Here is a 24,378-nt window from a genome sequence, read left to right as displayed (position 1 = left end):
GCTAACTGGAATTGCCATCCTTTTGAGTATGAAGCCAGCCTTCTCAGAAGCAGGAGGTGGGGCTCTCACTACTAGCAAAAGAGCAAGATCCAGGGGGAGAGCGTGGCCTGCACTGAACTTCCTTCATGCAGGAGATTGCTGGGAGTGGCAGGGGAGGCACAGCAGAATCAGGAACAAGAGCATGAGACACAGCAATGGACTGTCTAGCCCAGAGGGCAAGTGCAGCAAAGTGCTGAAGTATGCATCGAGAAACTCAATTAGGAGAGTGGGGTTTGCTGAAAAATGAAGCTGGGACCAAATGTCTTCAGGCTGAGACTTATGGCACAGTAGCATGCCCTTGGGGTGCTTATTGGCAGTGCTAAAAGAGCTTTGAAACATTTCCTGAGCAGGGCAGAAGTCAGGCTGTGAGGCTGAGGGTCAGCTCATGCTGAGAAACTGCCTCGATGGAACAACTGTATCCTAAGCATCCTGAATTATAAACTGCGTCTACATCTGAATTATAAACGGCACCCTTCCCTAATAAGCCCTCTACCTGTGAGTTCTCTGTGGGCCTTGCAATGAATTATAGAGCCCAGATGCAAAGTAGGGAGTGCTGTGGGAGACAGGACAACAGAAGCAGAGAATACTGAGAGACAAAGTACCCACTTACAATGTTCTTACGGAAAAAGGACCTGCATGTCCAACTGTTCTTGTCTGCCTCTACGGTCTCCCTTGTTGCTGGCTGCACAGGTCTTCTGCTCCGAGGCATCAGGCCCAGGGAACAGCATGGGCAGAGCTTCTGAACCAACTCACTTTACACCACACCAGAGTGATAAACCCACCCCTGTGTGCCTCTTTATGGGATGCTGTTGTAGTGTCTAGTCACTTTCCTTCCTATATCTTACCCGTGTTTATTACATTATATTTGGGGGTGACTTCTTTTTATTTTCTCTTTGGAGAGAGGCACTGAGCCCAACAGGCCTAGGGCCTGGCATGCAGTAGAAACATGATAAATATCTGTAGAAGCAAGTCACTCCCACGCCCAGATCTCAGGACGCCAGTGAACAAGTAGGAGAGCGTAACGCTGTATCACGACATGTACTTACACTCAGGGACTCGTCCGTTTCTGGCGTTTCTGCGGTTCCACTATCGTAGTTTGCCAACTGCGCCATTTCTGAGTTAAAAACAACAGCAACAAAAAGCACAGTAAAGTTTAGGGGAAGCAGGTGAACAATTTTAATTAGACAAGAACAGGATAAGCTGAAACTGAAGAAAAATTAATATTCCCCCAAAAACCTATCCTATATTTCAACATGTTACAGGAAAACCTTAAATCCAAAAGGTTAAGAAGCAGCAATTCACTGATAACAATTTTGAAACTGTTGATTTGCCCCCTCGCCAGGAGTGTCACTTCTCATGACCAGCTGGACACGGGGTCTTTCGAGACTGGGCCTCTAGCGAGCAGGGCTCACTGGGTTACACAATCATGGAGGCTTAGAAAGGGCAGGGCCAACAGCTGTGCTTCTACCTGGCTCACCAAGAAGGTTACAGCTTCCCAGGGCACGGGAGAAACCTGGGACACAATGACCAGGCTGGGGAGTGCGCCGCAAGGTGCAGACGTGGGTATCTCTTGCTCCGTTCCATCTTATTCCCAGTCAGCTAGCCTATCAAGGAAGTAAGCACTTGCAAGTGTTCAGCCTGAAATAATAACGGTGAGTAAGACGGGCTTAGAGGTACAGAAAAGCCACGGGGAACAGTGGGGTGAGGGTTGAACTGCTACCCAAATGCCAGCCATGTGAACCTACCAAAAAATGCGGCGGTCAGCTTCCTCAAAGATTTAGAGCCCTGGGACCCTATGGGGAAGCTCTACCATGTCCTTTCATGTTGCTGGGGCAGAATCGACTCAACTCGACAGCAGTGGGTTTGGGCAGGGATGGGACAGCAGGGTTTCTGCCTGTGCCAGCCCTGATGGCCTTTCCATCAGTGTGAGGCTGACGCTCCCCACCTGCACAATGGGGACAATGATACGGAAGTCCTTCAAAGGCCACCTAATGAGAACTAAGTGCTCATGAACGTCGGCTATTGGATACGACTCTTCATTACATCATAGAGAGCAGCTGAAAAAGAGCTCGCATGGTACTGGGGCTCGGTGTTGGGCTGCTAACTGCAGGGTTGGTGGTTCCAACCTACTCACAGCTGTGTAACAGGCTTCCGTCCACAATTCTGACAGGGGTGATCTCTGAGCAGCAGTCTCACGTCAAATAATCTGCATTTTCTAAGTTTTCAAAATTGAACACGTATAAAAAGAAGCTACCAGTTCATAGCCTAGTTTTCATATATATATATGGAGCCATCACACAGAAAATCTGATCACTATATAGATCCTGAGGGCAGGAACCACATGTTTCGATGTGTGTGACTCTCCACGGTTGTGCTGTACAACGAACAAAGCCATCAGTACCAGGATCAGTCACCGTAGCCTAGTTTTATACACTCTAAAGTTACAGTATATACTCGTGTATAAGCTGAGTTTTTCAGCACACTTTAAAATGCAGTTTTGTGGTAAAATTAGGTGCTTCGGTTGATATTCGGGTTGGCTTATACTCGAGTATATACAGTATTTCTTGTTTTTCACATAGCATCTTTCTTTCTTTTTGAGAGACAGAGAGAGATTGATTACATGTGGAAAATATAAAGCCAAACAACAGAGACTCGAGAGGGGGAATAACTGGGAAGCCACATTGACTTACAGGGGCGAGGCCAGTAGAAAGCTTATGCATTCACAGTGTCGTTCAAATGACAGCAACACCCACTGAGACTGGCCCCTGGTGGACGGACTTGGTGGGGACTGAAGAAAGACCCTCTAGCAGGGGAGCAGCATCGCAGGCGGTCCATAAAAATGAGTCGCAAGAGCGTGGAGGACACCACCGCTACGTCTCATGGAGAGCTAAGGAGCAATCCCTGGAAACGACTGAGCTAGAAAAGGCCATGTGAGCGCTCTGCCCTCAGCACCTCCAGTAGGACAGCCCCCTCCCACCTGCCCCCCACCAGACCTTGATCCTGGACTGCGGCCCTCCTGCCCAGTGAGAGGACTTATTTCCGCCAGGAGAAGCCAGAGGGTCTGCGGTAATTTTGGCAAGGTACGACTAGAAACGGAGTACAGTGACTGACATCCAGATTTGTCAAAGATCACCCTTTGTTTCATATGTATTTTTCAGTCTCTGCAAAGGAACACAGATGGGCCTCACATGATTTGACTAACTCCCTCCGGCCTGGAGGGATAGTGCTGCCAGGTAAGAAAGCCGGGGACTGCTCACTCGCTGCTTATAACCCAGGTGCTGACACAACTTTAAGTGGACCGGCATGAAGAGCCACTGTGACCGACTTTGACAGCCTCCCCCACTGCAATTATTTTCATAAAAAAGCAAATTAAAAGATGGCTGTGTTTTAAATAGAATGTCGGCTAAATAACTATTATCTGGGAAAGACATATTATTTGCAAGCAGTGGGTAGTAATGGGATGGAACCAAGAGTCAGCTTTTGAGGCAGGACGCTAAGGCATCATTTTGCAATGCCTGAAGAGATTTTTAAAACTCATCTAAATACCATTAAACATCTGCCCTTTTTATTTCATTGATTTAAACCATTTCTGAAGACTCATGATTCAAAAAGGTAAAGATGGTAATTTAAAAGCCATGGGGGGAAAAAAAATCTCTCCCCAGGGAACTTTTCAGGAAGGCAGCCACCAGTCTCTGGTAAGTGATGAATCTGTTGTGGTATTGCTTTCAGTACAGTATCAATTTATCCGACATTATCTCCCAGGATTGCATGCATCATTTCTCTGAGGCACAGGCTTGATGGGCACAAGAGAAAACAAAGAAGGCAGAGGGCAGAGCAGGGCCCCTGAGCAGCGGGCTCCCTGGCTTTTGGATGGGGACAAGCCCCTGTACCAGCACTTTGCCACCAGGATGGACTACGGAGCCAGAGAAACACCGTTTGCAGAGTCTGTTTAATAAGCAGGAAGACCGTTCTGAGTGGAGGGCCAATTCAGGCTATTTCTACATCTGGTTGGGCAGTCGATAACGTCGGTGTTTTCAGTGCCAATCCAAGATCAGAATGAAAAGGAAAAAGAGGACATGGGCAGGTGGGTGACCAGTGTTCATTTTTGTAAAAGAATTCACCAACAGGGTGATTTCTGTTTTGGGGGTTTTCATTTGTGCCCACCCTAAACCTGTGATACGCTCCCTGAAACATTTCTTCTTTCCCCGGCTCCCTCATGTATTCCTCCTTCTCACACTTGGAACAAGGCAACAAAAATATCCCTGGTTTAAAGTCAACGATAATTGATGGCATGGCTCCCCACAAGGACTGTGTGTTTAAATGTCATTTTGAAATTAATCATAGTAAATATCTCTGAGCAATAGTTTCTCATTTTCACTGCCCTCCAGGAGAGACCAACTGAGCATTGTAAGAGAAAACAAATACTGTGAGAGACTGAAAGTGAAACCCTTTGGGGACTGTGGAGGCTCCAGGTTGACAGGCGGCTAGGATTCCCAGGTCTGTCCCCAGGCTCTAGCTCAGGGGAAGGGAATGAGTAATACCGGAGAAATCATCAAAACCAGTCAACATCACACGCCTCACAGAAGGCAAGCAGTTCCAGCCATCGTATTTGGGGTGAGTTAATTCAACGTTTGGCCAGTAGGGCTGTGAATGAAGTTATAGCAACCCAAATGGATTTTGGCAGAGAAAAGGCTTCTCACCCCTGCCCTAGGTGAAAACATGAGATGTCCAGTCCATTGGCTTCTCCTGGAGAATCCTTTCAAATTATAATCTGCCCCGACTGTGTACCTTTCAGAAGACAGAGGGATGAGGGAAGCCAAAACAGGGGGGAGAAATAAAGGCTGGCTGCTACGTTTTCACATGCGGCCATGATGCATACGCCAAGTGCAAGGTCAGCCCCACCAAGGTCAGCACTCACCTTCCAGGGGATCCTTATTGAGCCCCAGCTGGCTGATGATGTATCGGGGAATGTCTGTTTTAATGCCCTGCCCTTCCTTGGCATGGCCTTCTGCAGCTTCCAATAGGTAGTAAAATTCTTCAGGATCGAATTCCTAGCAGAAGACAAACACAGATGGGTACGTCTTCGAGCCAAAATTCCCTGAGATTTTATTATATAAATCTCATTCACAGTAAAATTGTTCCATACACATGGTTGTGGGTTATTTATGCGCAAGAGGAGGCTAATGGGTTTGCAGTGTACATGGTCCTTACTATGTATTCTAAGTTGGTGGAGGTGGGGGGACACGGCCACACAATGCTTGGTTAGCCAGAGACAATGGCCTTGGCCATTTCCCTGTACGTTAACTTGAAGGCACGACAGTCTCCTGACAGATCTCCACCTCACTGAAAAGAACAGGTCGGAGTTTTTCGTTTGCCTTTCAAGCACTGTTTGGAAATCTGGAATCGCACCCAGAAGGTTCCCTCTCTCCCTGTCCAACTGAGCACCAAAGGAGTCATGGCAGAATACATGTTCTCCAAGCCAAGTGGAAGCTGAGGACAGCGCCCGTCCCGGCTCCCCAGGGTCCACCATAAACCGCGGCGCCACCAGGCACTTACCAGGCACTCTAGCAAGCGAGCGGGGCGGGCAATGACGATGAGGATCTTTCGGACCAGTTGCTTGATAAACGCCAGCTCTCCGCTTTCTGAACGATCGTGAGCCTGTGGGAAGAAGGGTGGTGCCCGAGCTGCCCCATTAAATGGAAGAGAAACCAGGAACGCGTGCTAATTAGATAATTACAGATATTCCAAAACGAAGTGATTTCGAGACTACTTTAAAAATGTCTCTGTGGGATAAAACGAGCTTGAACGCTACATAAATGGACAATATCAAAGGACTGTACCTATCAAAGGACTCTATCAGCTAAACGTGAAAGGCAAGCTTTTTTTTAATATTGTGAAATATTTCTTTAAAAAATCATTTTATTAGGGGCTCATACAACTCTTAACACACTCCACACATACATCGATTGTGTCAAGCACATTTGTACATATGTTGCCATCATCCTTCTCAAAACATTTGCTTTCTACTTGAGCCCTTGGTATCAGCTCATTTTTTACCCTCCCTCCCTGCTCCCCCCTCCCCTATGACCTCTTGATAATTTATACATTATTATTATTTTGTCATATCTTATGCCATCCGACGGGACGTCTCCCCTCACCCACTTCTCCGGGGCAGAGGAGGTTATATGTAGATCCTAGTAATCGGTTCCCCCTTTCTCCCTCACCTTCCCTCCACCATCCCGGTATCGCCACTCTCACCACTAGTCCTGAGGGGTTCATCTGTCCTGGATTCCCTGTGTTTCCAGTTCCTATCTGTGCCAGTGTACATTCTCCACTCCAGCCAGATTTGTAAGATAGAATTGGGATCATGATAGTGGGGGGGGGGGAGCATTTAAGAACTAGAGGGAAATCGTATGCTTTATCATTGCTACACTGCACCCTGACAGAGGGTCTGCTTTCAACACCCAACGGTGGAGCGCACAATGTGAAACATGAAGGAGGGCCTTAAGGAGCGGACGAGATGCAGGACCTGGTACTAGCTGAGTGGGCAGCTGAGCGGGATCCCTGGCCTTCCAGATGTCACACCTTCCGTGTACACAAGGACCAGCATGCTACTTTTTGTGCTACCCTGGGCCTTTAACACGGCCATGGAATACACTCAAACTCTTTCAAAACTCACTGTCAGTGAGTCAGTTCTGACTAACATGACCACACAGGGCAGTGGAGAACTGCTCTTGTTGGTTTCTGAGATTTTCTGAGTAGAAAGTCTCCTTTCTCCCGCAGAGCGACTGGTGGTTTCAAACTGCTGACTTTGTGGTTAGCAGTCCAAGTCGTAACAACTATCCTACCAGAGCTTCTACTGGGAAGAGGGTAGCAGCCTTCAAAAACTTCATGGAAACTTTCTATTATCTTTCCATGAATGTTTTTAAGCTCCCTGGGAGTATGTAGACAATATGATTACATCCTAAAATGAGTCATTTCATAACATGCAAGAAGCATGTGGTGTTTATTTCATAAGACTTAGCTATAGAACATTTATATTGGAGATATAACAATAGTTCAACTTCACACCTTCAAAATACCTAGGCGGTCAACAATCCATACATCAATTGTCTCAAGCATATTTGTACATATATTGCCATCATTATTTTCTAAACATTTACTTCTTTTTGAGCCCTTGATATAAGCTCTTCTTTTTTTCCCTCCCATTCTCATGACCCCTTGATAAACTATAAATTCTTTTTATTTTCATATCTTACACCGGCTGCTCTCTCCCTTCCCCCGTGGTTTCTGTTGTTTGTCCCTCTGCGGATGTGGGGTGTGATTATGTATCGATCATTGCTGTTGGTTGGTTCTCCTTTCCTCCCCTCCTCTCCCCACCTTTCCCCTACCCTCCTGAATATACTACTCCCATTTCTGTTCCTGAGGAGTTTATCTGACCTGGAAGCCCTGTGTCCTGAGCTCTTATCTGTACTTGTGTACATGCTCTGGTCTAGCCCGCAGTGAAAGGCACGACTGGGGTCATGATAGTGGGGGGTGAGGGAAGTCTCAAGGAACCAGAGCAGTATCGCGTGTTTCATCAGTGCTATACTGCGCTGACTGACTCATCCCTTCCTTTGTGACGCTTCTGTGAAGGGATGTCCCATTATTGATAGATGGGTTTTGGGTCTCTGCTCTGACACCACCCCCCATTCTCAATAATATGCTTTTGTTTGGGGTCTTCTGATGCCTGTTACCTGATCCTGTTGACACCTCATGATTGTACAGGCTGGTATGCTTCTTCCATGTGAGCTTGTGGCTTCCCTGCTAGATGGTCACTTGTTTAACATCAAGTCTTTGAGACCCCAGATGTTATATCTTTTGATAGCTGGACAACACCATCAGCTTTCTTTGTTACATTTGCTTCCATAAACCTTTTGAAGCCCCGCATATGTTGTATTTATTATATGTGTACATGTAATATTTTAAAATCAAATATTTAAATTCCTTTAAACTTTCTTTCCAAGTTTCATCTGGCACCAAAAATTGATTTTGCAAGATGCAATGAATGCCAAGACAGACTGTTTATGTCTTCGTTATAGTTTATCTTTAAGGAGACCTAAGCAAAAAACTTTTAAAAACAGAGCAAAAGCTATGTCTTTATTATAGTTTATCCCCAAAGACCTATGCAAAACCTTAAAAAAATTAAGCAAAAGGACATCTCTCAATTGTCAGTTGACACTTTGGGCTGGAAATTAAGTTTTACCTGACAATACTGGTGTGTGTGGGGGGGGTAGGGGGGAGAATTGGGGGGACTCTCAAGTCTGAACATCTTTTCATGGTTTCCTCAAAGTGAACTAAGAAATACATATATTAAAATATATGTTAAAATGTTGTTATTGTACAAATTCAATCTCAGAGGTGACAAAAATCACCAGCTCATTCTATTTCTTCTAAGGATTCTCAGCCACCACGAAAGCCAATCCAGTGCAGTCACGTAAATAATATATTATTTACTCGTGCTCGGGGGTGGGAGGGCGTTTGTTAAGATGAAACCAAACTGCACAATTAGCAGGAAGCGACAGAGAGAAGCTGGTGCCTTGGTTGCATGCTCCAAAGGAAGGCACCCGCGGATCATCTGGATGGTTATGGTTGAAATCTGAAGTGTTAGTAACCGTACAGAAAAGAAAAAACCCCAGATACTCTGACCCAGATTTGAGAGAGTAGGTTATAGCTTCCCAGGCATTTTCTTTTCTTTGGCTAAATACACATAAATGAAAAGAGGACGGAAGAGACAGGAAAGCATTCATCTGGAATTGACCCAGACTCTGGACTGTAAAGGGCGTCAGTCAGATCAGGCTGCTCAGACCACAGGGCACCATACTTTCCTGCGCCCCACAAAAGACAGACGCCACGTGGGGGCAGAGGAAGGGGAATCGGCTGGGAACCTGGCAGCAGTGGCAACCTGGGGAACCAGAGCAACTCCTCACAATTTGACTCTGTCTAGAAAGGTCAAGTTCCCCACCACTGTGCACGCCCATGCCCCTGAAGGAGGCGGAAAGTACGACTCTGGAGATGGCTTTAACTGAAGACTGAAGGAACATGTTTGTCCAGGGAGACACATGAGACTCCTGCCCAACGAGGGCCTTCCTGCTGGACATCTAGGCTTCTCTACTCCAAAGGTCTTTGGTTTTTCTGAAAATCAACACTCTTTCTTCATGCATGTGTAATGGCTAATTCAGAAGATCCTGGATTCCTTAGGATTAAAAAACAAAACAAAAACCTGACAACTCAGTGAGGGGGCAGGTGAATATAAATCACTTTGCATAGTGATTCTAGCCCTTTTCTCTGACTGCATCTGAAGGGATGAGAAAAGCAGGATCGATCGTTTGGGGTCGTATCCTGGGACAGGAGTTTGGAATTCAGGAAGCAGTGTCCCACAGACACAAATGGCAGAGTTCCTCTCTGATTGGCCTCTTCGAATCCAGAGCATACCGTTCACCAAACTCTTAACTCTCCAGGCATCCTCATAAAAAGTAATCTACCCAGGGCTTGCAGCAGTTTCTAGAAGCTGACTTAAGAGGGACAGTAGAATATTATATCACTTGATGACAAATCATAATACATTAAATATTTTGGCAAGTGTGTGTACATCCTCCTTCCCTCCTCCCTCTCCCATCTAACTTTCAGTTAGTTCCTGATACAAGCCAGGTGCTCTAGCAGGCCCTGGGGGCGATCCCTGGCCCTCAAAGAGCTCACTGTCTGCTGATGAAGTGAGATCCACTAACAGATCACTGCAATGCATTGCAGTTGAGTCCAGAGAGTGAGAGAGAGGGTGCAGCTGTGAGCCACATGCGCACTTCGGGGTTTTACATGTAGGCAGGACAGAGCCGCTGGAGTGCTGGATGTAAGCCCTGGCAACTGCCCGGGAGTTTGGAGTTGAGAGAAACCGAGCAGACAGGACAGGAGCTGGGGCTAGGAAGTGGATGATGAACAGAAGTTGTGGGCAGAGTTGGAGAAATGTGTACTAATAAACTGTGAAAATCTAGAGGCTGAAGGATTTGTGTGAGGTGGGGTGGGGTGGAGGTTGGTGGGTCAGGATAGAGCATGGCTCCAAATTCCAGCAGGTAAGTAGGTCATGGTGGTACCACTGATGGCAGCAGAGACTATGGGATAAGCACGGTTTCGTTGAGAAAATGTGGGGTCCAGTCTTGGACACACTGGGTCTGTGGCTGGTGGGTTGTCCAGATGGACGGGTACTCAGTAGGTCGGTGGCTACACGGAAATGAAACTGGGAGAGATGTGATGATATACAGATGTGATACACAGATCGGAATCCACTAATGTCCTAGCCATGAGAGAACAAGAGAGTCAACAAAATCACCAGGGAGACTGGGAGGAGGGGCGGGTCAAGAAACAACAGTTCAGGAAACAACAGTTAGTGGGAGAGCGCTTGCAGGGGCAAAGACGATGCTCACTGGGGTGCCAAGGATAAAGGACTAACTTACAATAAGTAAAAAGTGTGTGTGGGGTTTGGTGGCTGTGGAGCACGATAAAGCGATGTGAAACAGACCTGTCCCAGGGAAATGCAGAGTGGAAGTGACTGTAAGATGGTGAGAGGGGGATCGGGACCGCCCGAAGCCCCTGTGTGACACCCCATTCCACACGAAGACCTACACAACGCCATGTATACGCTGCCACATCATGCACAACACATGGTCCCAAGGCTGGTGCCAGACCCTAAACCGGGATGAACCCAAAGGAAAACCCATCGCTATTGAGTGAGCTCCAATTCATAGTGACCTCAGATCAGGTCCTGAGTCTGTGCATCTTGATGAGAGGAGAAAGTTTCCTCCTTCTTCAGAGGAACTGGGTTTGAGTCGCTGACCTTGAACTTAGTAGTCCAGCTCACCCAGCAGTGCCCCCAGGGCTCGTGAGACGGCTGTGAGCTGAGTAGACATGGTGAAAGCAAGCACGTAGAAACTGCTGTGGCAATTTTGCAAGGGCAGTGAAGGTTCACTGGTAGAATTTTTATCTTCTGCACAAAAGACCTCGGGAGGAAGAGAAGGCATTCTGCTCCCAGAAAGATTTACAGGCACGGAAACCCCAGGGGCAGGTCTACCCTGTCCGATAGAGTCGCTATGAGTTGGCATCACATCAGGGACCGACTCAGGCACTGGAAGCACAGCACTTCCTGTCTATGGGATGCTGCCTGGGCTCACACAGAGCTTCCGGACTCACACAGACTAGCAAGGAAGTCTCTACACAATCTGCTTCCAAAAGTCAGCCAGTGATCTCTGTGGCCCATTGCCATTAGGCACAGACAGCTATGAGATGGGGGTTGACGTGAGGGCAGCAACCATGAAAGGCCATTTTCCACCACTGTGATGTCAGAGAGCCCCTTCACTTGTCTGGAAACGGATTTTCATTTTCATTGATAAGAGACTTGATCCACGGCAGGTTGAACATTAGCAACGACAAGACCGGAAAACAAGGCGCTCACTCCCGGGGCAGCTCTGAAAAGCACAGACTTGGTGACTGCGGGAAGTGGAAACCCTAGGAGGGACACTGTCTAGAAATCTCTTGTTGGAAGTATGGTTGACAAAGGCAAGCAGAATATTGGCTCTCAGGAGAGCAAATTCGGTAAGGGCAAGGACAGAGGGATTTCTGGAAAAATGGAATGCTACTATTTTCCTTCAGTTCTGTGTAATTATCCACATACTCATGCTTAGCTAGAAAACCTCCTATATTTATACAATATCTGCTCTATGAGATTAAAAAACACAATCTATCTGAATGGGAGTAAACTAACTAGGTTTTGCTCGTAGCCTGTGGCTGATCCATTTCAGGCCCCACTGCCCCCACTGCCGTTCCCTGACACATACTCCCTTCCTGTCCCTGTGTTATTAGGAGCCATGCATACAAGTGTTAAGCTCAGACGTGTGCAGGGTTTATCCATCATTTTGCCAATTGGATATTTTGTTAGAAGAAGGCTTGACACTAATGAAAATATAAGTTGCCATTTGCTACCCAACACCTTGTAGGTTAATTAATAGGACACACGGCCTGGGAGAAGGCTGCAATTTCCCATTTAGCTTGTCCCGATCCGAGAACTAGATAGCATCATCAAGTAATGCACATACATTCAGGCAATTTATAGCTGGGGGGGAGGGGAATCAGGGCTTCAAAATCCTTCACAATCCACTTATCCTAGAGTCATAGATTGTTGGGCCTCGAGGTTCCTGTAAAGGTTATTGCATTAACTTTCTATTACTCTAAATAATGACCAAAATCAGTTTATAGCACACAGCAATCAGAGTTGAGTTTTTGGGGGTTTTTTTGGTTTGCTTCCCTTCCCTGGAATCTGAACTCCATCTCACGGTAAGAATTTTTATGCAAATGTTCTCATGGGGGAAAAAAAGAAAAAAAGACACAAATCATAGAACATTACAAGATGGATGGTCCGTACCTCCTGTAGCAATTTATCTAATTTGTGCTGTACTTCGAGGAAGTATCGAGAGGTGATGAGACCCTGGTGGGATTTATCCAAGCAATCTCGACCCAGTTCAATAATCTGATGGTGAGTAAAACTGAGCACTCCATCGGCTAGAGGAAGGACGTTGTCGGGGGAGTAACTGGTGAGAATTTCCTTTAGACGCTCTTCCATCTGAGCTGTAGCCTACGAAGAGAAGGGCCATCACACACATGAGGGACCATGAAACACACGTGTGGACAATTACACATATATACGAAACAGACTGTCCCCGGATCACGTTCTTGCCCCCTCTGTTTTATTGCATATAGAGACCCAAGTACTCTTCTTGGAAGAATTCGACATCTGTCAATTGGTTATGTTTTCATTTCAGAGCGTAGCCCCTTGAAAACCTATCTTTAAAAATCTCAATTAGTTCTCTTTGCCCATTGAAAAATTAGGACGGTCTAGAGCAGCGGTTCTCAGCCTGTGGCTCAAGACCCTTTTGGGGGTCCAACGACCCTTTCACAGGGGTTGCCCAATTCACAACGGTAGCAAAATGACAGTGATGAAGTAGCAACAAAAATAATTTTATGGTTGGGGGGGGTCACCACAACATGAGGAGCTGTATGAGAGGGTCGCGGCACTAGGAAAGTTGAGAACCGCTGGTCTAGCGTTACACAGGGAAAGCAAGGATTTATTTTCTTGGTTAGGTCTTAAGTAAATAGCTTACATTTTCTTTCTTCGGTCCAAAAAAACCAAATAAGCCCCACAACAGAACTGTACCCTGATCACTTCCCATCTAGCAGGATGGCTTGGGGGCAGGGGGGGGGGGGAGTCTTAGCAAGGGTGTACAGCAATTGAAACTCCTGTCCGTGTTTTGAGGGGATGTAAAAGGGTAGAGTTGCTATGAAAAACAGATGGACAAGTAGTCCTCAAGAAGCTAAACACAGAATTATCATACGACCCAAGAGCTTCAAGACAGGTTTATGCACCCAAGAAACTTGAAACCAGGGACTTAAACAGATGGGTGCACACTACTCTTCACTGTATCATTATTCATAATAGTAAGAAACTGAACACCATCCACTTGCCTATCAATGGGTGAATGGATAAAAAGGAGAGGTTTGCGGAGGAAGGAAACTCTATGATGTGGGCAAGTCAGGCAGCTTTTCCGGTCACATAAATCTGACACTTCCTTTTCTCCTTTCAGTTCCTGCTTTGTCATGCTGCGCTGCCTGATCATTCCTCCTGGCTTCAATGACACCCCCCCCCCCGCCCCCCTGGATCCTAACTAGCAGTCACTAGCTCTACTGGGTACCCTTGTCCCTGGTGAACAAGGGACATGTGATAAATAGCTAAAACAGCTTTAATCAATGACATCAATGCTGGCTTCATTAAAACTAAAAAGTGCTCCACTCCTGATTTATGAAACCGAAGCATTCCTTTGGTCCTCTTGCCTGGGGCACAAAGGGGAGGGGTGGGGGTGGGGCTCTAAGGCCAGCATGGAGGGAATGCCTTCCCCCCAATGGGCGGAGACCCTTTGATGGGGCAGACACTGCCAGGAGTGAGCAGGTGGGTGGCAGGCAGTGAGGACTGACTAGCAGCAGCTTCTTGGGAGCGGTGGGTGGGGGGAATAACGTTTTCATAAATTCCTCTCTGGCTCCTTTCAATGTCCATTTAACCATCTAACTGGGGAAAATAGCAACCAGACCTTCACTGGATGGACGGGTAAGGAAGCACTAGGTCAGAATCCTAATGGCTAAAGAGATGGGATGTTGACGAAAAGGGGCGGGGAGGGGGATTATGTCATGACACACCAAGCACGGGCTTCTCGGGAAGAAAGAGGCCTCCGCTTGGTGCAGCAGCAGGCTCAGAGAAGGTGGTGGGCACACGCATGGCCCAGGGGTCTCTCACACAGATCCTGCACACAGGACCCCCCGAGGCCAGCCTGAGTGCGGCCTCCAACCACAGAGCTCACCTGAGAGGTGGCCCTGCGGACTGAGAATGCCAGTCCTCTGCAGGTTTCAGCTTAAAAACTGCCCTGACTTCATCTTCCAAATCAAGCTTCAGGGCTGTTTGATGCTCATTATGAGTACACCGGACCGTTACTTCCCATCACGGAACCACCTCCCACACGCCAACCCTCTGCTGCGATTCCTTCCGACGGGAGGCATCTGAAATTCAATTCATTACCTTTGGGAACCTTTCTTTGTAGACATGGTTCATCATGATGATTTCATGGTCACAACAGGCGGGAGACCGTCCAGGGCTGCAGAGCAAAGCAAATTCCCCCTTTAAACTTGTCGCAGCATGGAAGGGAAAGAAGCTTTTTATTTATCAACAATCGGTTGCATCTATAATACTAGGCGACCTGCCTAAGAAAGAGCAGATTGGGTAATAAACGACACAACCAGCTATTCGCAGGCACACATGCTTACCCTCAAACCCAGGGACACCAGAGAGATAAGTTCAGGATGTGGGGTCCCATAAAGTAATTACAGATGCAACAGAACGTGGGTGCAGAAGATGTTCGTCAACGGAGGTTTTATTCTGCATTTGGCATGAATGTGCGCAGCTCCGGAAACCAATTAATGAATTCCAGCACAGCACAAAATAGGTAGCTACAAATGTGATGCCGACAGCAGCATCTTGGGCACGTTGAACAGTGTAATTTCACACTTTCCTCATACACCTGCGCTCTGCCACCTACCACGAAGGTGCCTTAAGCATCTTCCAAGGCAGACATGTCATTATTGAAATCCATTTTCTAGTCTCGATTTCTTTGGGATGCTGAGGTAGGCATTATGGATAACATGAAACAAGCGTGCAACCTTTATGGGGCTTTTTTTCCTCCTTTATTTCAACAGTAGGTTTGTGGTGCCTGTGCCTCGATGTGGTCGTGCAACTTCAGTGCGCAGGTTCTAGCCATGTCCTTGGGAGGATATGGCTGCTGGCAGGTGTGCCAGGAACTCGCTTCACAAGCCCTACCCTACATGGAGTGCCTCAAGGCGAAGTTGACACACTGACCTTTCATTCTGTATCGCAAAAGAATCGAAGGCATCTCACCATTATCCAGTGTGACTGGGTTTAGTGTCAGCGCCTGATACAAGCTAGGACAAACCCAAAATACCCTTCTTCTGCTAACTGATAATCAACTCAACACCTAACACCTGGACCCTTCATGTAGCCAACCGTCCCCTTTCTCCAGCGTCAAGATCTAGACTGTGGACAAGGAGATGCGCTCCCTCTTCAAGAACAATCTGCAGCCTAGCTCTCAGCCTCAGTCTCTTCCAGGGCAAACCAGTCGAGTCAGGCCCTTCTGAGTGCACACACACTCAGTGACAGGCACCATGACAGAGGTAGGGATGTCAAGGCCAGCCCACTTCGGTCCAGAAAAGACATTTCTGCTGAGTCCCAGGCTCCTGAGACTGGACCCCTATGGGTTCAGCTAAGACGGTTGAGTCTCTGATGCAGCTCAGCTACTTTCTCTGCCCAGGCTCACTTCCTTTCTTCCTTCCATGGGTGTCCTACTCCCTAAAGGAGCCCCCTAATAAACACCCTGCACCTTAACCTCTCTTAACCTAAGAGTCTTACACAGATTATTAGTATTAGAAACAAGGTCACGGCAAAAGTATCCCTTCTCAAGGTCAAACAGATGGCACATCTGGCAGGCACAGCAGTCAGGGAGCACAGACTCCTAAACACGGGCTCGCCAGTCTGGAGAAAGCACCTCCTCGGGATTAAAAGAAAATAAAAGATCGGAATGGCTTTTTAGACTGTGGAATAGAGGGGTTCAAAATTCCTGTTGTTTCTGTCCTTTCTGTCCAAACCAAGCTGCTCCATCGTAACATGAATATTAACGACTCTGACACGGGAATTGGATTGCCTGGGAATTTGCAATGGCTGGAACTTTCATAGGTGGACCCCTAAGACCAGCAGAAATGCTACAACTGTGGGAATTAGCAGACTGTGGGGGGAGGGGGAGAGAGAGAGAGAGAGAGAGAGAAGAGATCTTGTATATTAGAGTTCACAACATGTAAGTGAAAAATAAAATCCTTCACAGCTGTTCACAAAGCAACCGAGAGCACATACATGGAATACTGGTTGTGTTTGAGACCATTTGGCTCCACAGTGACCCGGTAAGGACAAAAGGGACCTGCCTGCCTCACTGGGTTTCCAAGAGTAATCTTTACAAAAACGGACTGCTTCATCTTTCTCCCCCTTCATGAAAGGGCTTCCAAGGATTTGTGGGAAAATGGAATTAAGAAACCAAAGGATTTTCCAAGAACTTTTTGGAAGGACAGGGGCACGAATTCTCCCCTCACCCATCTGTGAAAACAGACAGCCAGCTAGGGACGGGTTTCTGGCCAGGCGGACCTACCTCAGACTCCGAGAGCGGGGGCGCATCGGCGTGTTCCTGCATCTGTTCTCGGTGGCGATGCTTTCGGTGGTACAAAAGTGCTTGGATAAGAAGTGTAATTCATCCGGCGTTGGTTGGTATGGTAACTGGTGCAACTTCTCTTGGGAGGAACAGGATGACTACAAGAGACCAATGTGGAGGTTACATAACGTCTCGAAGAGAGTTTCTCAGAAGCCCATGAAATCGAAGCATCAAATTGGGTGATGCTTCCCTTTACGTGCCTACATGTAAACCCCGTGCTTGCTCTGAGGGGTCCAAACGACCTCCACATTTATTTCCACTTGTATATTAGATAGATGGTCACCCCCTCTCCCCCCAAATGATAGCATCTCTTCTTTTTTGAAATCAAGGACAAGAAAATGGCCAGTGTCCAGGCAGAGAACATCCCAGTGAGTGCTGGGGTCAGGAATCGGGTGCATTACATGCTTCCGCTGCTGCTCCCAGCCACACAGTGTCACTTCGTGGGAGCACATACACACAAACCCTAGGGTGTGAGGTCCTACCTAAGGTCACAAGAACAGGCCTGAGCATACCATACCCCGTGATGGAATCATCATCCGTCTGGTTGAGTGTACAAGGGGGAAGACTTCAAGAAGATGCTTTCCAGAATTGGGGGCTTGTTTCCCCTTTGTCAGGTCAGACAGCTTTTCTCCTTTTTTAATAACAGCTTGGATAGAGGGAGTTTGTATCTCTTGGATGTAAAAACAACACAAAACCTGGCATGGAGTTGATGCTGATCCTCAGGGACCCCAGAGGGCAGAGAGGAACTGCCCTTTGGGTTTCGATGACTTGAATATGCAAGCAGACAGCCTCATCTTTCTCCCGTGCGTACGAACTGCTAGGCCTGTAGTTTGCACCTCCATTTGCAGCCCCTATGTCACCAGATTTGCTTTTGGAAAACATCTACTTGTCACTTGATAAAGATGAGGTGCACATGGGGCCAGCTTAATCGGCACTGGCTTTCCTGAATCTGGGATACATAACTACCAAGCAAGCAAACTTTTTTTTTTGTTTTGATTTTTGTGGGACATAGGCTCACAGATCTATTAAAAAAGATTAAGAAATTTTTGAGTACTTGGGGCATGGTAAGGATATGTGTATTTTGAAAACTAGCATGCATTTGGAAATGTAAGGTCTAGCAAGCTTTTCTTAATTTAGAAAAAGGTCAGTCCATGAAAAGCACACTTCATAAACACTAAAAGTTGCACTATATGAATGTTGCAATGCAATGTTAGAAATTAATAACTACAGCTTAAAAATATCCCCATACCATGAAATGATAAAACACCATCCTAAGTACAGACTGAGACAAAGAGGGGACTTTTTGCATGTACTGAGATTATCTTATAAGCCATAAAAAAATGAGCACATTTCTGGAAAGACTTATGCAATCCAACTCAGGCTCTATTCCAAAAGCACAAACACAGTCTCTAGTATGTGCGTGATGCAGGGAGAAAATAAAAGAGACCAACTATAAAGTCAACTCAAGAAATCAAGGGAAGAATGAGACAATTAAGATCAGCATATAGGAAGTTTTAACCTTTTATATAGACAGCACATTGAGTATGTTTCTGCCAATTATGCAACCTCTTCCACACATTATTTTCCTGGGTTTCCAGCATTGCATAATATATGGGTGCTTCACCGGTGGAAAAAATATATAGTCTTAGTGATAAGACAGATATAAAGAAATTAACAAAGACCAACAACAGATTTATGAAGCTGCACATATATGGAGATTTCAAAAATGTCCCATCTTTTAATTCCATGAACTTTTGGAATCCTCCTTATGCTTCAAAGGACAATAAATGTCCATAACTCTTAGCAAAGCTTCCCAAAGTCAGATCTACACATTTGTAGGTTTGCTCATGCATTTACAGGCATGTACAGTGATCGAGGACTATCGTCCTCAGTATGTACGCATTGCAACTCCATGCAAAGAATATAGAATTCCTCTCAACCGGGCCAATAGGTGACATGATGATAAACCGAGAAAAGACTAAAGTTGTCAAGGATTCCACCTTGCTTCGATCCATAATCAATATTGTTGGAAGCAGCAGTCAGAAAGTCAGAGGACGTACTGCACTGGGCACACGTGCTGCAGAAGGCTTCCTCAATGTGGGTGAGAGCAAGAGTGTCCCTTTAAGATGAAGGCGAGCCTGCTCCAAGCCACGGTATTCCCAATGGCCTCATGCGCATGTGAAAGTTGGACATCAGGTAAGGAAGACCAAAGAAGAGTCGATGCATGTGAATGATGTTGCTGGTGAAGAACACTGAAAGTACCGTGGTCTGCCAGAAGAACACAGAACTCCGTCTTGGAAGAACCGCGTGAATGGTTCTTGGAAGCTAGCAGGGTGCTTTGGATATGTTGTCGGTCCCTGGAGAAGGCCATCATGCTGGGTACAGGAAAGCGTGAGGGAAAAGAAGACGCCCCGAGAGGGTGAATCGACACCGTGCAGCAACAAGGGGCTTGAACACGGCAAAGACCGTTCTCCTGCACAAGGGATCCCAATGCATCTGAACCAACCTCAAGGCACCTACAAACAACCTGGCAGTATAAATGTTCATTAAGGTTGCTGTCGAAATATTAGGATCTTCTGTTTTAAGCTACAGTCTAGTTGCTACTGGGCTGTTACGTGCAGTAAGCAGATCTTGTTACCACCGAAAAACCCGAAAATGAATTTCAAATCACAATTGGGCTCAAATGTTTCAGATAAGAGTATGGCTTTGTAACAAGTACGGCAAGGGTACTGTGGTCGCTGCATAATCTGATGTCAATTTGAGGATTGAAGGAGTATGGCTTTGTAACAAACATGGCAATGGTACTGTGGCCATTGCATAATCTGATGTCAATTTGAGGATTAAGGGTATAGGGGTGGAGTCTAGGCTGTCAATCAGGATATAGTCAATGAGGCCTCTGTGTGGGCATGGCCTTCCCCTAAGAATTCTGGGAAAACTCGTGGATTTCCTCCTTCGAGGAGCAAGACACACGCTCTCTCAACTCTTGGATACTCTACTGACAAAGCTGATTCCCTGCGAGGCGCCTAAGGAGAAGCCACATGGACCTACCCTGATGCAGCCCTGGGTGTTGGAGAGGCCACGTGGAGACCCCTGTCAGTGCTCGATGCTTGCTTACAATGCCACTGGATCCTAAGACTTTCTACCCACTGGCCTGTGATTGTCCTGCATTCAGTGTCATTACATGTGTTTTGTGTGTCTGAAGAGGACTTTACATACTGGTATCGGACATATAGGCTATTATTGGATTTATGGGCTTGGACTGGATTTGGATGCTTTTTTAATGTACAATTACCTTTTATATAAAACTCTCTCTTAGACATGTGAGTTCCTATGGATTTGATTCTCTAGTCCACCCAATCTAACACAGATATTAAGGGACATCAGGGATGAGGTTCTCTCGGTGAGTGAAAGAAACGGGGGGAGGAGAGGCTTGAACTCTCTTGCTAATGTGTCCTTCCGGAAGTCTTAGCACCCAGCTCATTGGCAGAGGTACCATTGGCCAGGCATGTGAGTGCAAGAAAAATTTTGAAATTACTGTGGTGGTGATTACACACATTATCTGAATATGGTTGAACCATTAAATTGTAGGATATGTGAAGCATATGCCAATAAAACCATAGTTAAATTAAAGATTACAAATTGAAATTCTACCTAAACAATAAAAAATGAAGATTTGTACAAAATACTATGCTGCCATTTCCCAAGGCAATTAGAACAGTTAAAAAAAGAAGAAGAAAGAAAACGTTTTGAGTAATGATAGCACTCAAGCAAGCACTTAGTCGCGTGAGATAACCATTGTGCAGAGGATGAGTAATAGGCATGCAAAAGTTTGTGGACTATTTATTAAAAGCATGATCATTTTATAATCATACCTCATGTTTATGGGTATTTATATTTTTATTTCCATTCTTTCCCTCAGCAGAAAATCACTTATCTGTTGAGAAATATACTGCGGGGTGGGGCGGGGGTGTCCTCTTGCTGCTGCCGCTGCATGGGAACTTCGTTTACAGCTAGGATGATGCTCTGAATCCTACCTTGCAACAGTTCCGTGCATTAATTTGAGCTGCACATGGTGAAAGTTCAGAGAAGTTACCGTACTCACCAGTCTCTGAGAGGGCCGATTAACTTTCTCCGGCCAAATCTATCCAACTTCAGCGAGAGCATTCTTCACCGCTGCCAATTCTGCAGTTCCCATCCCATCCCAAGGACAAAGACCGAACAAGGTGTCCATTTCAGCACCGCTTGTTCCGGGGTCCCCACTAACAGCCTACCTTGTCAAAGAAGACTATCCAAGGGAATGAGGTCAGGGTCAGATTTCACAAAGGGCAAGAGCTGGCCAGGTGCACAAGCTTTAGCTCGAGGATTCAAAGGACAAGAAGGAACAGACACGGAAGAGAATTGGGTAGTAGCTTTTCTAGCTTCAGCTCACCACTTTCATAAAAACTCAGCAACTAAACTTTTGTGCAATAACATCTTCACTCCACAAAGTCAACCATTCCTTAGGTCTCCGACCGAAGAAGAAGGAAAAAAGGCAATGTAATGGCTAAAGTTCCATTATGAAAGAAGAAAGCAGGGGAGTATTGAGATTAGCCAGTCTCTCTTCATCAATAAAATCAGCACATAATGCAAAAACTGCCTTGTCCCTGGTCAGAAAGCGCTAGAAACACCAGCCGTGTGCTTGACAGCAAACTCTCTCGGCAAGTTCTTGTCGGCACACGTGGACGGTGATTCATTGTGCCGGCAGGCAGTCCTGGTCTTTTAATTACAAGGTTTGTTTTTTAAAAGGCAATACACTCCTCAAAAGAAGAGAAAGGTTACACACTGTATTCCTATCAAGGCAGCAAAAGGGCTATGGGAAGCAACCTCTCGGCCAACCCTCAGAGCCTCAGGCTTCTGATGTATAAACTGAGGAAAATAGTGGAATGAGCCCAGAGTCAGTACATTGTTTTGATTAAATGAGTCAATGGTTATTTCAAGTAGTTAGATGAATGCCTAGCATGTAGTAAGTTGCTTATTAAAAAACTATTTTAAATGACTTTTTGTACTAAGTGGGGTTTGATTTTCTGTAAATCACCCCTTCTTTGTAGATTTATTATTAAAAACCCGCATGTCTGACCAGAGAGAGGCAGAAGAGAGATCCCTGACTGACCCTATTTTTCTCACAGAGCAGAGCTCTCTGGCAAAGCCTGCAATAGGTGTGCCTGAAGAGAGATGCAAGGTGATGGTAATCAAGCGAACGAAAAAAGGGCCAGGAGCTGTGTTCTCAAAGTTTGTGTGTGGGGATAATTCAATGAGAAGAAAGCCCTGCAACAAGGAGCCAAGCATTCTTGCCTTGAGTGGGAACCGGTCTGGAGAAGAACATCATTTATAACTTAGAAAATGATTTCCTCGCTGCTTCTGCTTCTTTTTTTTGGTGAGGGGTTAAAAAATTTCCATACTTATTTTCACTCCAGATGTTCCATATTTTCAACATTTAAAAGCTGGGCCAAGAACCCGTGGTGGCAATTGCCCAATAACTGAAGAAGGCTTTGCTATTATTTAGTGACATGTCCCCCCATGGAGGGCAATTGGGTCTTGGTACACTCGCTCTTGCAGGCGTGAGTTCACCGTGACCCTGAAGCTACCCAAGGTGGAAAAAACGTTCCCCCCAAAATTAATAAGGATGTAATCAGACAATAGATTCATACCCCACGAGAAAAATGGGGTACGAGGGACCACACCTCAATAAGATACTATAAAAGAAATGGTAAAATAAGCAAATAAACCCAATGGCGGGTCTTAAAAGGTAGTATTGAAAGGTGAGCCAGAAAACCTACACGCTGTAGTGGAAGGGGATGGAAAGGGGCTTCCAAAAGTGGGTGGGAAAAAGTTTATGATCTTCTCATTTTGCTTGTCTACAAACTTTTTGAAGCTCTCTCATATTCCATCCAGACTGGTGGAAACCCATCAGGTGGGGCTCGTCTGTGGAAATGTCGTTTCCTGTCTGGAAAAACTCAAGTACTCTGAAGTGGCCAGGTGGACTTGGATGGCCCAGTGTTGTGTGCGGCGGAAACTACTACCTGAGGACGGCCTGAGACAGGCACCACAGGCTGTGAACACAACAGAGGCGGCTCGAAAGCCACCAGACCACCTCGCTGACTATCTGTGGGACACCCACACATCGGGGCCTTTGAAATGACCACCAGATTGGGAGAGCTCTGTCTGCTAAGGCAGCTTTCCCCACCCACTGTATCCCAGACTGAACTCAGGGAACATCCTTCTCCCCCCCCCCCCAGCTGTTTCCATGAACTGCGGGGCGCTGGTTGAAATGTTACAGTTTGAGGCAAGAGTAGCTGTCTTCCTATGTCCTATTTTCATCTTGACTCTTCATTTAACTTCCTTCCTTTAATCTTCCCCTGCAAGAAAGTTCTTACCTAGAAGGTACACGCCAGTTTAAGGCTAACCATGTTTAAAATCTGTCTTTGAAAGAAAACACACACACACAACACACACACACACACAACATACACACACACACACACACCCTCTATCAAAGCACACCAGGTACAAAGACCCAGGCCACGGCTGTTCCGTGATATCCTCAGCAGGAGTATCCAGCGCCTGGAACCAAAGCAGTACAACCAGATTGTGCAGCCCCATCGCCCCTCCCCTTCCCTCCTCAAAACGACACCAAATGGTACTAGAACAAAAGCTCCCAGGCCCCTCCAAATTTGCAATCCTGGGACTTCCTCAATTTATGCGCCCCAGTGTATAAGCTTGTGGGGGAAAGGGTGTCCTTCTTGTTAAGTTTGTCAGCCATCAGCTGATGTGGATCCTATTTGGAGCGGCAGACAAGCAGAACGTCTCTGCTCTGCTCTACCAGGAGACACCCAGAGAGAAGGTTGTCTTCCAGAGGCCCGGGGTGGGGGATGGGGGGTCCTTCAGGCACTTACAGAAACCGTGGAGCTGGGTGTGTTTGTCCCATAGCCAGAGGAGGGGAGAGAAGCCAGTGACCAGCGACGTCCATCCGTCCTGTGGAGAAAAGGGAGCTCAGCTTGGGCCAATGCGGGAGTGGCCTTACACGGGAACCCCGGGGACCACGGCGGACAGTGTCCGTCGGACAAATGGCACAGGCATCTTCTGTGACAGTGTGGAAATGCTCAGAGATGGTCAGGGTAAACAAACATTATACAGCAGGTTGACTTTTATTTAAGCAGGATCAATACACCCAAACAAGTCGAGAGCGCATGGGCTGATCCATATTATTGATCTCTCACTAATACACTTTGACAAAATGAATACCGGGGATAATTACCACTGTCAGACTCAGCAGATTCAAATGAATAAAAATCAAGAGGGAGGAAGGAAAGGCTGCTTTTCTGGAAATGGAGAACCTGGACCTGGGGCTCCCGGGAAGGGTCTGCGGGATTGGGGGGTGGGGGGGCTTCGATGCTTCCCCTTTCAG

At 46.5% G+C, this 24,378-nt stretch overlaps 1 protein-coding gene and 1 non-coding gene across 8 annotated transcripts in view; both read right to left on the bottom strand.

Moving 5' to 3' along the window:
* Nucleotides 1-24,378, bottom strand: part of MAST4 (microtubule associated serine/threonine kinase family member 4) — a 740,331-nt gene that overhangs the window by 52,933 nt on the left and 663,020 nt on the right. For all 7 annotated transcript variants that reach the window (XM_075541112.1, XM_075541113.1, XM_075541114.1 and 4 more), the window contains 7 exons: nucleotides 23,867-23,945; nucleotides 16,875-17,032; nucleotides 14,687-14,762; nucleotides 12,488-12,697; nucleotides 5,596-5,697; nucleotides 4,958-5,090; nucleotides 1,086-1,153 (listed from right to left, as the gene is read on the bottom strand). In XM_075541112.1, coding sequence (XP_075397227.1) covers nucleotides 1,086-1,153; nucleotides 4,958-5,090; nucleotides 5,596-5,697; nucleotides 12,488-12,697; nucleotides 14,687-14,762; nucleotides 16,875-17,032; nucleotides 23,867-23,945 — 826 coding nt within the window. The remainder of the gene's footprint in view (nucleotides 1-1,085; nucleotides 1,154-4,957; nucleotides 5,091-5,595; nucleotides 5,698-12,487; nucleotides 12,698-14,686; nucleotides 14,763-16,874; nucleotides 17,033-23,866; nucleotides 23,946-24,378) is intronic.
* Nucleotides 2,319-2,453, bottom strand: LOC142441666 (small Cajal body-specific RNA 14). Its single transcript, XR_012783023.1, has one exon.

The sequence above is a fragment of the Tenrec ecaudatus genome, chromosome 2, assembly GCF_050624435.1.
Source record: "Tenrec ecaudatus isolate mTenEca1 chromosome 2, mTenEca1.hap1, whole genome shotgun sequence".
Taxonomy (NCBI): domain Eukaryota; kingdom Metazoa; phylum Chordata; class Mammalia; order Afrosoricida; family Tenrecidae; genus Tenrec; species Tenrec ecaudatus.
This window is presented reverse-complemented; position numbering and strand designations above follow the sequence as displayed.